The sequence below is a fragment of the Rattus norvegicus genome, chromosome 3 (genome assembly GCF_036323735.1).
Source record: "Rattus norvegicus strain BN/NHsdMcwi chromosome 3, GRCr8, whole genome shotgun sequence".
NCBI classification, from domain to species: domain Eukaryota; kingdom Metazoa; phylum Chordata; class Mammalia; order Rodentia; family Muridae; genus Rattus; species Rattus norvegicus.
The window spans coordinates 135,594,283-135,610,368 of record NC_086021.1 but is presented as its reverse complement, the minus strand read 5'-3'; the positions used below and the strand labels follow the sequence as shown (position 1 = coordinate 135,610,368).

At 42.2% G+C, this 16,086-nt stretch overlaps 1 protein-coding gene across 2 annotated transcripts in view; it reads right to left on the bottom strand.

The window, feature by feature from the left end:
* Positions 1–16,086, bottom strand: part of Acoxl (acyl-CoA oxidase-like) — a 305,952-nt gene that overhangs the window by 209,923 nt on the left and 79,943 nt on the right. For both annotated transcript variants that reach the window (NM_001106508.2, NM_001415677.1), the window contains one exon: positions 15,846–15,880. In NM_001106508.2, the coding sequence (NP_001099978.1) occupies positions 15,846–15,880 (35 nt within the window). The remainder of the gene's footprint in view (positions 1–15,845; positions 15,881–16,086) is intronic.

Below are 16,086 nucleotides of genomic sequence, written 5' to 3'. Positions count from 1 at the left end.
CACATCCATTTTACCACTTGAAAGTGGTAAAAATGAGCCAAAACATGAACTCCAGACCTCACCCCGGCACGGAAAACACAGCACAGTTCCAAATGAAGGACCCCCCTGGGCCCACGTACAGCAGCCTTGGAAGACAGAAAGACCCGGAAACGCCACCATCTAGAAAGAGCCCCAGCAAAAAGTGTTGCAAGGCTTCCCTACCACAGCTCGCGCTAACTCATGTCCACTAACCACAATATCACTACAGAGTAAACCTCCTTTAAAACAAAGTGTGGCCGTCAGGATTTAAAACACGTCTCCCTCCACCCCTAAACTCCCCAGCTCTGTTTCTAGTCAAGCCTGTTGGCTTCCCAGGACACCGCTGATGTAGAACTGGACTTCTTCAGGTCATGCGACTGGAGTCACGAGGTGCGTGTACCCTACGCCTGCATCTTTTCACTCATGGCAGTGCCTTCTGGTTCTAAGTATTTTGTTACATGGCTGTGCTAGGCTTCATCTGTGTCTCAGGGTGTGGAGGATTGTTTTCAGTTTGAGGCTGTTATACATGGAAGGGCTGTAAACATCTGCACACAAGCCTAGTTCATCTCTCTTGTGTAAATATCCAGAAGTAGAATCCCTAAATTGTTAAGGATATAACATTACCAGAAGCTATCAAAATCCTTTCCCAAGTGGCTTCACTATTTTGCCTTCTCCCTGTAATGGGAGCATCCACATCTCATCAGCTGGTTTGTGTGGGGTTGGAGGATATTGAGTCTCTTAAGTGATTCTAGTGTACATTCAGCGTATTTTCATTTCCTTAATAATTGATGGCGGCAGACATCTCTTCACAGTACAGAGATTCCTGTTCATATGTTAAGTTGGGCTCCTTTATTTTCTTGTCAAGGAGGCTGTAACAGTTTTCTATATATTCTTGATGCAAGTCTCCTGTCAGATATCTACTGTGAGAATATTTTTCTCCTAGTTTGTGGACCATTTTTTATGTTTTGACCCAGCTTTTCAAACAGCATGTGTATTTAATTAATAAAATCTACTTTCCCTATCTTTTCTTACATGTCTTTTATATCTGGAGAAAGCTGTGACTTGCACGGGGGTCACAAAGACTTTCCTCTTTATTCTTTTCCGGGTGTGAAGCCTTAGGTTTTACATGTAGGGGTAATATACTGTAAGGGAAGATACACTGAACTGATTCCCATAACATTACAGTCAGTCTTGAATAGGCTCTTGTTTGCTTATTGTTTAAGATTGCTGGTATAATGGTTAATGTTGGCTGTCCAGTTGATTGGGTTAAGACGGAGATTAATAAAGCAAATGTCTTCTGGGACAGTCTGTGGCAATTTCCAGAAGGAATTAACCTACAGTAAGAGTCCTCAAATGCAGAAGCCATCACATAGACACGTAGCCCAAATGAGAACAAAGGAGAAGAGAGAAAGCCTGTGAATACAGACGTTCTCCCTTACCCTGAGCTACTCTTAAGTTATAGAACTTGGCTCCACTATATCCCTTGGCCAAGACGAACTGAAACTGTGAATCAGAATAAATTTCTCCTTCCTTTAAATTGTTTCTGTCAGACATCTGGCCACAGTGTCAAAAGTCTGATTAAAACTGTTAATTAATTCAAGATCTTTTGTCTTTACAAAAGAGTTTGGTAATTGGCTTGTCAATTTCTACATAAAAGATAATTAGGGTTTTAATTTGTCATGTTGAATTTTGACCAACTTGATTTGAGCACTGTGATGATTAATCTTGACTGCCAACTTGACGGGATTTAGCATCACCTAGGAGACTCATCACTGGGCATATCTGTGAGGGCATTTCCAGAGGCTACTCTGATGGAGGTGGCTCACCCTCAAGTTAGGCATCACCTTCCAACAGGTAGCCCAGACACAAGGTTACAAGGAAAGTCAGTGAGTGAGTGAGTGAGTGAGTGAGTGAGTGAGTGAGTGAGTATGTGCATGCGCATAGCAATTGTGCTAGCAATCTTCCTCCTCTTCCAAAATGACAGAGCAGGTCTATCACCACTCCTTTGACTGTTCTGACATCAGACTCCAGCAAGTCTATTCATGTCATACTCAAGCAAAGCATTGGTTATATACTGCATATGTGAAAGAAAAAAAAACTTCAATAAGGCTGAGATCTAAAGTAATGGGCTAATCTGTCAAGGCAGCACCACATTTAGATGTGGCATAGTTACTGCTCGCTGTTATTAGTCATATTTACAGTGAAAAAGACCAGAAATTGTAAAATGTGCAGTTTGGTGGAAAAAGGCACATGAGCAAATTAGAACTTGTGAAGAGGTAGATGAGTGTAGAAGAAGCAGCTGAGATTGTTAAGGGCTTAGTACCATTAAAGAGAAGCATAGCGATTTGGCTCTGAGTCAGTAGGAAAGGTGATCTGAGGACAAGAGTCCACCTGTCAAAGGTTTCAGTTTGTATCCATGTAGATTCATTTCAAAGGAGAGAGCTTAAGCTGAGAAGGCCATTGAAGGGGTTCTTGGAAAACAACCACCTAGAGAAGTGTCTGTCCAGAGTAAGCTATCAAGATGTACAGAGGGCATTGCAGAAGGGAACGATATGCCCATGGAAGGACTGAGGGATCAGGTCCTGTCACGGATACAGGTTGTACCATCCAACATAGGTGGCTGGGGTTTGGGATTGGATGAAACTGGGGAGAAGAAAAGGCTGTCTGGATGTCAGTATTCTCTTTCCTGTCTCATACTCCAACCTCCGTGCCTCCCTTTCCCATCATTCCTTTCTGTAATTACTGCATCCTTAATCAGTGAGCCAAAATAAATCTTTTAATTGCATCATTTAAGTATTTTTATCATAGTGAAGAGAAAGATAATATCACTATCATAGTCTTTTGGAGAAAAAGGGGAAGGTCACTTTTTCAGGGAGCGATTATAAAGCAAAATCTAAGTTTCCTCAGACCTACCAACACAGCACAGTGGTCCATGGTCTTAGCTCTTAGCTCCCCTGTCTTAGTTAGGGTTTTAGTGCTGTGAACAGACACCATGAGCAAGGCAACATTATAAGGACAATATTTTATTGGGGCTGGCTTACAGGTTCAGAGGTTCAGTTCACTACCATCAAGATAGGAACATGGCAGTATCCAGGCAGGCATGGTGCAGGCAGAGCTGAGAACTCTTCATCTTTATCTGTAGGCTGCTAGTGGAAGACTCATTTCCAGGCAGCTAGGGTGAGGGTCTCAAACCCATGCCCACCAGTGACAGGCCTACCCCAACAAGGCCACACCTCCTATTAGTGCCATTCCCTGGGCCGCGCATATACAAACCATCACATCCCCCAAGGGCTAATGGGGGAGGGAACAGAATAAACTAGGTCCAATGTGGAGTGACACGAATATAGTCTGCCCTTCCTATCTCCTGCTAAAGACAGAAAGTAGACATAGAGTTAGAAGCTGTCTTGAGAAACACCATGAGACCTAACTGAAAGAAGAATGGGTTCTTAACAAATCTTCAAAAAGACTATAACATCCCAAGGGGCTAAAGTGAAGAAGGAGGTCACCAATGAAGAAGAGAGAAGAGAAGCTAATTAAAGGGTCAAAGGATGAGGATGCAGGAGGCTCCAGGGAAGGTGGGCTAGGATGGATCCAGAATCCCAGGCTAAGGATCAGGATGTCATACCCCTGGCCTGGAAGCCTACAGAGGCTTCTTAGTAGGGTATGATCAGATCTCTGTTTGTGGAAGATCCCCTTGTTGGTAAGCAAAGAGCCCTTGGAGATAACCCTGTGAGTATGGCGATGTCATGCAATGAGCAGGTTTAAGGTTGGATGAAAGGGTCCCTTTTTTAAAGGCCACTAACTGGAGAGGAGGTAAGGGATTGCAGGGAGTAGAAGATACACCAGAAGATATATCTACCCTGTAGAGTGTTTGTCACTCTCTAGACATAACTCCAGGCCCGTGCTGAGTCCTGCCATGAAATACCAACAACATAACCCACAGCTCTCAAAACACTAAGTAAAAACACATGATTTGGACACTCCGTGAAGATCTACAGTCTGCCCCTTGGGAATAATATTTTGTAGGAAGGTTATAAAAAAATGCAACCTTCTAAAGATAGCTTGACTTTTAAGATTCTACCATCAGAGTTGAATAATTCTTGGCAACTCTTGTGTATAAATCTGGTCAGAGCTTTACTGTGAAGTTTGAGAAAGAGACAGATAAAGCAGCTGGCCAGAGACCTGGTGACAGAAACAACTATTCTTGAAAATGGAAAATAGGGCAGAAAGTCACTTTATTTTATTTTTACAAAACTTGGAGAATGACATTCTTCCTCAGCTGACCCCACAATATCAAAACCAGCTCCAAATGGGAGTCACTAGGTATTTGCCAGCACTGGAAATCAAAACCCAATGGCCCTGATGACCCTGTTTCTTGTCTTTTCTTGACTTTTGTACTTCAAAAGATGACAATTGCATTACTCACTTGATGTCACCTGTCCTCTCAATAAGCTTTCAAATTCATCTGCCAACTTCAGACTCTGATTCTAATCCAAGTCACAACACAAGAGTGCATAACCCCTTCATTTCTTGCCAACCCATTCAAAACAAAATCAAGAGCACTGTCTTGGAGTGACTGTTCAGTTACAGGTCTGCATGTTCATCTAAGGGTGGCCATACTGGGCACAGATACTCCTCACCTCTGTGAGAGTGATTATATGTGGGGCCTCCAGTTCTGCTTTCCCCTTTGCTGCTCCATTGCCCTGTGTCTTAGTTTTGGTTACTGTAAAGAAACACCATAACCAAAAGCAAATTGGTGGGGAGGTCTTATTTGGCTTATACTTCCACAATCATAGTCCTCACTGAAGGAAGTTAGGATGGGAACTCAAATATGGTGGCAACCTAGAGGCAGGAGCTGATCCGGGGCCACAAATGGTGGCTGCTTACTGGGTTGCTCAACATGACTCGCTCAGACCTATCTTTTTATAGTGCTCAGGACCAGCAACCACAATGGGCTGGACCCTCCCATACTGATCATGAATTAAGAGTATGCCATACAGCTGGGCACTATGGTGACATCGTTTTTATTGAGGTCCCATCTTCCTCAATGACTTTATAGCCTGTGTCAAGTTGACATAGAACTATCCAGAACACCTTGAGAAACGTCAAGTCCCTTGGAGAAATTGTCACTTATATTCCAACAGTCTTGGTGGTGCATTAGCTCAATGCACGGCTAGTTGATCTTTCTCAAGGTCTATGAGAAGCCAGGAGATATAAGTCAATTATGGAGAAGAATCATTGTTGAGTTTTATCTAAGACTCACATCCCTGTGGACTTTCCTGTAACCATCTTAGATGGAAAATTTGCTTCCTTTCCTGTCTGTTTAAGAGAGAAACCTAACAAAACAAACCAACAAAATCATTCTATCGCAGGCTGCATCCCTGCACCTGTCGCCTGCTTTAGAACTGTGAGTGTAGTGACTCATGCAAAAATGCTACCCCACTGGCTCCTGTGGTTGCCCCAGTGTCAGAGGGCGAGAGTTAAAGGTGAAGTGCCATCTCTAAGCTTTTCCTCTCGCATGGCTGCCCCAGGGTATCCACCATGAGGAAGTGTGCTTCTTCAGGCTGTGGCGCTGGATCAGAAGGGAGGAGTGCGATTCTTTCAACCTTACAGAGAAAGAACAAAACGAAACACCCACACACTGGGGAAATTGTTTCCCACTGCGTGGGTGGTGGGGCCCCAAGAGCTGTTATCTGCAAAGGGCACTTCTCGGGGTTACCCAGTCGTCACACTGGCGTGGATTCCACCCAAAACCTCAAGCTAAACAATGGGAAATGAGCATCAAAGAGACAATTTTCCACTCTGCAAAAAAAAAAAAAATGACTTGACTTTATAAAAATAAATTAAGGCATCATGATAATAAATGGTCTGTGGCAAGACCTGATGTCAAACGTCCATCAGCCATGGGAGGTATTCTTGCTTTGTACATTTGTCTGAACACAGCTGCATTATCCTCCACTTCCCCACCTTAGCACCAACCCTATATGGCATCTCATATTCAAATATGCACTCCTGTGCCATATGAACAAACTGGAATGATGGATATCCAGCAATGGGAGATGCCTTGGGGCAGAAGTGAAAGTGGATGAAGTGTGTGTGTGAGTGTGTGTGTGTGTGAGAGTGTGTGTGTGAGTGTGAGTGTGTAAATGTGTGAGTGTGTGAATGTGTGTGTGTAAATGTGTGTGTATGTGTGTGTGAGTGTGTGTGAGTGTGTGTGAGTATGTGTGTGAGTGTGTGTGTGCATGAGTGTGTGTGTGTGTGTGTGTGTGTGTACATGTGGATGTCTGTGTGCTGTGGGGGATGTCTTTAATCCTGAACACTGTCCTTTTTTTAATGTGAGAGACTTGTCAGCTAGAGCACCACTATATGCTCTGAGGCCTCAGGCACCTTAGTCACCACACAGGGTCCCCTCTTGTTCTGGAACAGCTCTATCTCTACCTCTGTCCACAGCAGCTCGAGAAGTGCAGCCTGCTCACCACGGTTACATGATTTCACTGACGCCCTCACCTCCTCCTCACCCTCACCTTCTCCTCACCCTCACCTCCTTCTCACCCTCACCCTCATCTCCTCCTCACCTCACCTTCTCCTCACCCTCACCTCCTCCTCACCCCCATCTGCTTAAGATGATGCCTCCAGCCCATTGCTCCATGGAAAAGCCATCCCACCCCATGGGTCCCTCTGGAACCATCGCCTTCTCCAGATACTTCACTCCATCTCATTCTACTATGTGTCTATTGGGTTTCTTGAGTCCTCATTGCTCTTTCCCTGGGCTTTCTACTGGGAAAGTCTTTTTTATAAAAGTCTGATAATGAGACCTGAAAGTCCCAAACTTTGATCCCCAACATCTTCCCATCCACACAAAGACCAATAAACCCAGTATCTGGGTTCTGCTGAAACCGGACAACAAAATGGAAATCCTTTCTCAGTCACAGCTATGAGTTTCTTTCTGAAGGAAACTTGCGAGGACTTGATACTACTCCACTTCAAGTGGCAATGAGACAGAAGTAATATGAACATCTCAAAACTTGCCACAAGATTCAGAAGTCTACTTTTGGATATAAGCCCAAAAGAAGTGGAAGCAGGGACTCAGATATCTGTGCACTGTATTTTCAACAGCAGTATCCATTGTAACTAAAAGGGAGTCAATTGATGGACAAATGAATAAGCAGACACAATGGGATACTTGTCTTAATGAAGAAGGAAACCCTGGCACATGCTACAACCAAGGATGTCTGGGCACTATGCTCAGTAAATTAAGATTGACATAAAAAGACAAATACAGTCTGATTCCACCAATGTGAGCTACCCAGAGGACTTAAATTCATCAAAACAGAAAGTACCACATGGCTGCCATAACTGTGAATGGGGAGAAATAGGAGAAGATTTTGCTATTTAACAGGAATACAGTCACAGTTTGATAAAATGAAAAGGTTCTAAAGATGGATAGAAGTGTGAATAAAAACTCATGGTTCTATGATCTTCTGACTCCTGTACAGGTGACACCAAATGCTCTGTCAGCCTTTTGTAGCCACTGGATTATGTGGTCACCATTCCATCTCACATCCTCACACCCAAGGTAAAGAGCCAATGACCTTGAAAACTGCAAGCGAGTATCAACAGAGGTCATTCTTCCTCAGACTCTATTCTCTCAGTTGTAAGGTCTCCAGCTTGTTTACTATTAGTTTGCGATAGTTCATTGGTTGGTTTTTGCTGTATTTACATAATTTGACAGAACTTTAACACCTTGGAACCAAACAGAATACAGAATATGTTCCTGTGTGACAGTTGATGGGCTTCTTCCCTGCATGCCATCTAAGGCTCTCAGGAGCTCCTGTTGCAGGATGTGGGAGTAAGATTGGGTTCAAGATGGAACCACTAAATCTGTAGAGGTCATTGAAAGCAGTTAGAATTCATATTACAACTTCAACCCTACACCAAGGCTGCCTCTCTTCCAAATCAAGGCAAAAACGAAAGGAATCCATGTGATCAGTCTGCCAGGCGTCTCCTGAGCCAATGAGGCTTGCTTCTCTCTCGCTTTCTCAACTTTAGAGAATAAGAAAGGTTTAGAAGCCACTCTCTCTGCAAAGCCTCCTCTGACTCCTTCCCCCCCAACCCACCCACCCCCGATCCTCAAAGATTTGCATCTGTTCTTAAGCCTCTTAAGTATCTGTGGACATCCCTCTGCCGAGTACTTTGTAGAAAAGATTGTATATTACATTTCATTCACTAGGTTCCTATGGTACAGTGTATTTCCGAAGAGGAAGTCCTAGCTTCATTTATGCTCAATAGCAAAACCCTCAGTGGGCACCTTCCTCTAGAAAAGAAAGTTGCAGTCTCAGATGACAGGGTCCTCAGTCCTCAAGTCATCCAGTAAAGGCTGCAGACTCTGTGAAGCAGAAATAAGCTGTCTCCATTTCTTGTTCAGTACTCAAGATCTATAGAATATATCAGTCAGACAAGAAGCCTACAAAACTCAAAATAGATTGGACCAGGAAAGAAATTCTTTCCATCACATAATAGCCAAAACACTAAATGCACAAAACAGAGAAAGAATATTAAAAGCAGTAAGGGAAAAAGGTCAAGTAACATATAAAGGCAGACCTATCAGAATTATACCAGACTTCTCACCAGAGACTATGAAAGCAAGAATATCCCTGGGCAGACGTCAAACAGACCCTAAGAGTACACAAATGCCATTCCAGGCTACTATATCCAGCAAAACTCTCAATTGACATAGATGGAGAAACCAAGATGTTCCAGCACAAAACCAAATTTACACAATATCTTTCTACAAATCCAGCCCTGCAAAGGATAATAGATGGAAAACTCCAACATAAGAAGAGAAACTGCATTCTAGAAAAAGCAAGAAAGTAATCTCCTTACAACAAACCCAAAAGAAGAGAGCCACACAAACATAATTCCACCTCTAACAACGAAAATGACAGGAAGCAACAATCACTATTCCTTAATATCTCTTAACATCAATGGACTCAATTCCCCAATAAAAAGACATAGACTAACAAACTGGATAAATAAAGAGGACCCGGCATTTTGCTACATACAGGAAACACACCTCAGTGACAAAGACAGATACTACCTCAGAGTAAAGGGCTGGAAAACGATTTTCCAAGCAAATTGTCCCAAGAAACAAGCTGAAGTAACCATTTTAATATCAAATAAAAATGATTTTCAACCAAAAGTTATCAAAAAGGATAAGGAATATTCATCTAAGTAAAACCCACCAAGATGAACTCTCAATCCTAAATATCTATGCTCCAAATGCAAGGGCACCTACATTCATAAAAGAAATCTTACTAAAGCTCAAAGCACATATTGCATCTCACACAATAATATTGGGAGACTTCAACACCCTGCTCTCTTCAATAGACAGATCATGGAAACAGAAATGAAACAGAGACACAGAGAAACTAACAGAAGTTATGAACCAAATGGATTTGACAGATATCTACAGAAAATTTCATCCTAAAACAAAATAAAATACCTTCTTCTCAGCACCTCATGGTACCTTCTTCAAAATTGACCATATAATCGGTCACAAAACAGGCCTCAACAGATTCAAGAAGATTGAAATAATCCCATGCATACTGTCAGATCACTATGGACTAAGGCTGGTCTTCAAAACAACAAAAACGACAGAAAGCCCACATACACATGGAAATTGAACAATGCTCTACTCAATGATAACTTGGTCAAGGAAGAAATAAAGAAAGACATTAAAGACTTCTTAGAATTTAATGAAAATGAAGGCACAACATACCAACTTATTGAACACAATGAAAGCTGTGCTAAGAGGAAAGCTTATAACTCTGAGTCCCTCCAAAAAGAAACTGGAGAGAGCATACACTAGTGGCTTGACAGCATACCTGAAAGCTCTAGAACAAAAAGAAACAAATACACCAAGAGGAGTAAATGGCAGGAAATAATCAAACTCAGGGCTGAAATCAACCAAGTAGAAACAAAAAAAAAAAATCAACAAAAGCTGGTTCTTTGAGAAAATCAACAAGATATATAAACCCTTAGCCAAACTAACCAGAGTTCACAGAGAGAGTATACAAATCAACAAAATCAGAAATGAAGAGGGAGACATAACAACAGATCTGAGGAAATTCAAAAATCATCAGATCCTACTACAAAAGCTTATACTCAACAAAACTGGAAAACCTGGAGGAAATGGACAGTTTTCTAGACAGATACCAGGTACCAAAGTTAAATCAGGATCAGATAAACCATTTAAACCCTCCCATAACTCCAAAAGAAATGGAAGCAGTTATTAAAAGTCTCCCAGCCAAAAAAAGCCCAGGACCAGAAGGTGCAGACCTTCATTGAAGACCTAATACCAATACTGTCCAAACTGTTCCACAAAATAGAAACAGAAGGAACTCTACCCAATTCCATCTATGAAGCCACAATTATGCTTATACCTAAACCACAGAAAGACTCAACAAAGAAAGAGAACTTCAGATCAATTTCCCTTATGAATATCGATGCAAAAAAAATACTCAATAAAATTCTCCCAAACCGAATCCAAGAACACATCAAAAAAATCATCCATCATGATCAAGTAGGCTTCATCCCAGGGATGCAGGGATGGTTCAGTATATGGAAATCTATCAACACAATCCACTATATAAACAAACTCAAAGAAAAAACCACATGATCATCTCATTAGATGCTGAGAAAGCATTTGACAAAATTCAACACCCCTTCATGTTAAAAGTCTTAGAAAGATCAGGAATTCAAGGCCCATACCGAAACATAGTAAAAGCAATACACAGCAAACCAGTAGCCAACATCAAATTAAATGGAGAGAAACTTGAAGCAATCCCACTAAAATCAGGGATAGACAAGGCTACCCATTCTCTCCCTACCTATTGAATACAGTACTCGAAGTCCTAGCCAGAGCAATCAGACAACAAAAGGATGTCAAAGGGATACAAATTGGAAAAGAAGAAGTCAAAATATTGCAGATGATATAATAGTATACTTAAGTGACCCCAAAAGTTCCACCAGAGAACTCCTAAGCCTGATAAACAACTTAAGCAAAGTGGCTGGGTATAAAATTAACTCAAACAAATCAGTAGCCTTCCTCTACTCAAAGGATAAATAGGCTGAGAAAGAAATTAGGGAAACAACATCCCTTGTAATAGTCACAAATAATATAAAATACCTCGGTGTGACTCTACCAAGCAAGTGAAAGATCTATATGACAAGAACTTCAAGTCTCTGAAGAAAGAAATTGATGATCTCAGAAGATGGAAAGATCTCTCATGCTCATGGATTATCAGGATTAATATTGTAAAATTGGCAATCTTGCCAAAAGCACTCTACAGATTCAATGCGATCCACATCAAAATTCCAATCCAATTCAATTGTTGGAAAGAGCAATTTGCAAATTCATTTGGAATAACAAAAAACCCAGGATATCAAAAACAATAAAAGATTCTCAACAATAAAAGAACTTCTGGGGGAATCACCATCCCTGACCTTAAGCTGTATTACAGAGCAATAGTGAGAAAAAAACTGTATGGTATTGGTACAGAGACAGGCAGGTAGTTCAATGGAATAGAATTGAAGACCCAGACATGAACCCACACACCTGTGGTCACTTGATCTTTGACAAAGGAGCTAAAACCACCCAATGGAAAAAAGACAGTATTTTCAACAAATGGTGCTGGTTCAATTGGAGATCAGCATGTAGAAGAATGCAAATTGATCCATTCTTATTGCCCTGTACAAAGCTCAAGTCCAAGTGGATCAAGGACCTCCACATCAAATGAGAAACACTCAAATTAATAAAAGAACAGTGGGGAAGATCCTCGATCACAAGGGTATTGGGGAAAATTTCCTGAACAGAACACCAATGGCTTATACACTAAGATCAACAATAGACAAATGGGACCTCATCAAATTGCAAAACTGCTATAAGGCAAAGGACACTGTCAATGGGACAAAACAGCAACCAACAGATTGGGAAAAGATCTTTACTAATCCTACATCTGATAGAGGGCTAATATCCAATATATACAAAGAACTCAAGAAGTTAGACTCCAGAGAATCAAATAACCCTATTTAAAAATGGGGGGACAGAGCTAAACAAAGAATTCTCAGCTGAGGAATATCAAATGACTGAGAAGTACCTAAAGAAATGTTCAACATCTTTGATCATCAGGGAAATGCAAAACAAAACAACCCTGAGATTCCACCTCACACCAGTCAGAATGGCTAAGATCATAAACTCAGGTGACAACAGATGCTGGCAAGGATGTGGAGAAAGAGGAACACTCCTCCATTGTTGGTGGGATTGCAAGCTTCTATAACCACTCTGCAAATCAGTCTGGAGGTTCCTCAGAAAATTGAACATAATACTATCTGAGGACCCAGCTATACCACTCCTGGGCATATATCCAAAATATATAAAAGATGCTCCAACATATAACAAGGACATGTGCTCCACTATGTTCATAGCAGCCTTATTTATAACAGCTGGAAATAATCCAGATGTCCTTCAACAGAGGAATGGATACAGAAAATGTGGTACATTTACACAATGGTGTACTGCTCAGTTATTAAAAACAATGACTTCATGAAATTCATAGGCAAATGGATGGAACTAGAAAATATCATCCTGAGTGAGGTAACCCAATCACAAAAAACACACACACATGGTATGCACTCACTGATAAGTGGATATTAGCCCAAAAGCTTGGATTACCCAAGATACAGTCCTCAGACCACATGAAGCTCAAGAAGGACGACCTAAGTGCAGATGCTTCAGCCCTTCTTAGAAGGGGGAACAAAAATATTCATAGGAGGAAATACAGAGACAAAGTTTAGAGCAGAGACTGAAGGAAAGGCCATCCAGAGATAGTCCCACCTGGGGATCCAGCCCATATACAGCCACCAAACCCAGACAATATTGCTGATGCCAAGAAGTACATGCTGACAAGAGCCTGATAAAGCTGTCTCCTGAGAGGCTCTGTCAGAGCATGACAAATACAGAGGTGAATGCTCACAGCCAACCATTGGAGGAGTTAGAGAAAGGATTGAAGGAGCTGAAGGGGTTTGCAACCCATAATAACAATGATACCAACCAACCAGAGCTCCCAAAGACAAAACCACCATCCAAAGACTACACATGCACAGACCATGGCTCCAGCTGCATATAGAGCAGAGGATGGCCTTGTTGGGCACCAGTGGGAGGAGAAGCCCTTGGTCCTGTCAAGGCTCAACCTCCCAGTGTCAGGGCGGGAAGGCAGGAAGGGGTGGGTGGGGAACACCCTCATAGAAGTAGGGGGAGGGAGGCTGGGATAGGGGATTTATGGACAGGAAACTGGGAAAGGGGATAACATTTGAAATGTAAATAAAAATATCCAATAAAAAAAGAAGTAATGAACGCAAAAAAGAGAATATATCGGTCAGATAAGTGACAGATAAGCGATTGCATGCAGCCATGGGAGATTAAATATACTCCATAAGTGTGGACATGGCCACAGGCTGAGCAAGACCAGTCTCTCTGTTACCTTCACTGAGGTTGGAAGACCCAGCCTGTGAGTAGGAGGCACCATTCCTTGGTTTGAGGTCCTGGACTGGGTAAAAGCAGCGAACACTAACTGAACACTAAGTGTACGTACATACACTCATTTCTCTCTGGTTTTGAAGGTGGGTGTGATGTGATTGCTTTAAGTTCTTCCTGCTGGTAATAGGCTGTAACCTGGATCTACAGTCTAAAACAAATCCTTTCTCCCTTAAGTTGTTTTTTGTCAGGATATATTATCACAGCAACAGAAATGAAACTAGAACACTATCTTTGGAAAATTTAGTCTGCCACAGAGTTGAAGTGAGTGTTGTAGTCGAGAGAATGGATGTACAACACAGCCCTTTTCTCTCTACCTCTGTCTGTGTCAGTCTCTCTGTCTCTCTGTCTCTTTCTCCATCTCTGTCTCTCTCTTTCTCTCTCTGTCTCTGTCTCTGTCTCTCTCTCTCACATACACACATACATACACACACACACACACACACACACACACACACACACACACATACCTCATTCTATTGCAATCTACATTTAGAGCATTCTCTCTCTCTCTCTTTTTTTTCTTTCTTTTCGAGGCAGGGTTCCTCTTTGTAACAGACCTGACTGTCCTGAAACTCACTCTATAGACCAGATTGGCCACAACACAGAGATCTGCCTGCCTCTGCCTCCTGACTGTTGGAATTAAAGTGATCTGTGCTCCATTCCTCAACATCTCCCACCTCTCACTGGAGCACAGCAAGAAGCTGGTTTAAAGTGGGGGGAACATTTGGGTGTATTCCCTGTAGTGCAGTAGTTCTCAACCTTCTTAACACTGCAACCATTTAATAAAGTTCCTCATGTTTGCGTGACCCCCAGCCATAAAATGATTTCATTGGCACTTTCATAACTGTAATTTGTCTACTGTTATATATAATGTAAATATGTGATATTCAGGATATCTGATATATGACCTCTAAAGAGGTCATGACCCACAGGTTGAGAAGCACTGCTCTAGCTCAGATGCCCCTAAGCATACTTCTTCACCTCAGGTCTTTGTTTTCTTATGCCAGCTCCTGCTCATGTCAAACAAATTAAATGAACATGTGTGTTGTGCCTTCATTTTCTGCCTTTGTTATAGGACCTCAGCCATGCACCTATGTTACAGACAAGGGAAAGATATTTCTTTACCCGTGTATGGCCAGGAAACTGTCTGGAGCAGCCTTCTTCCACCTACTCCAAAAGTCTCTCTTTAAACGCTTCTCTTCTCACACATGAATTCCACAAAGCGCAAGGCCACGCCTGCCCTCTTCCTGCTCACAGCTGTTCTGCTTCTCAGAAACCACCTGAATTTCACACGTAGATCAAAACTGTACATACAACGTGTGACAAGTATTTTGGGGGATGCGAATTTGCTCTGCCATCAGATAGTCCTCTGGGATGTTTGTGAAGAGATGACCAGATGAACCCAACTGGCAGGTCATTGGTCCAAGGGTGGCGTGTCGGGGAAGGTTCGAGCACAGTGTGCATGAGAGCAGGAGGCCCTGGGAACCAACCCTTCGTTTTAATTCATTCAGCATAATATGTCTTGATGCACACAAATAGGAAAAATGATTCTGGAAACACACATTCATAGGACAAGACTACCATGATGGTGGGTTTTCCCATTAGAAAATGGTGGATTTCCCCATTAATATGGTGCAATTGACACCAGGGTGAAAATCATGACAAAAACACTTCACCTCTACCAGATGCAGGAAGGAGAGGCTGGTGGGTTAGGAAAGGGCTCTACAAACAGTCTTGGCCTGGCCTCACGTGTAAGAATCCCGGACCCAGACTCAGGCCCAGTGAGCTGCACAGGAATCACATTTGCACCCCTAACTTAGAGCCTCTCATCTTCCTGTCCTACAGAAAGCATTGCTGAGCACAGCGGTGCACGCCTGCAATCTTAGCACTTTGAACACCAAAGCAGGAGGATCGTAACTTGCAGAGCCAAGAACTGAGTACCATGGCGCACTCCTGTGATCCCAGCCTAGGGTGTGGGAGGCTGAGGCAGGACTGCAAGGTTGAGACCGGCCTGCGACAAGCAAGCAAAAACTAACAATGTTCCGCCATCGCCACACTTCCCTCCAAACAGCAATTTCAACTGTGCCATCCACATCATGGAAAAGCAGCCACCAAAAAAGAGAACAAACCGAAACACAGCCTCAGAATTCTTCAGGGCCGAAGGAAACCCAAACCTCTAAGCCACAAACACATTTCCTTTTTTGAAAATAAAAAGATTTTAAAGCCTTACCTGTGGCTATAGCGGATGGCTATCATCAGTCCAAGCTGTAATTGAGAACAGAGGGGAAAACACCAATTAAATAATATAAATAACAAGTTGAATTTGCAAGAAAATAATTCAGTGTGGGCAATTATTTCTTAATATTTCCTAATGTATGGAGCTGGAGAGATGGCTCAGTGGTTACAAGCACTCGCTGCTCTTACAGAATTTCCAGGACTAATATAGTGGCTCACAACCATCTGCGACTTCA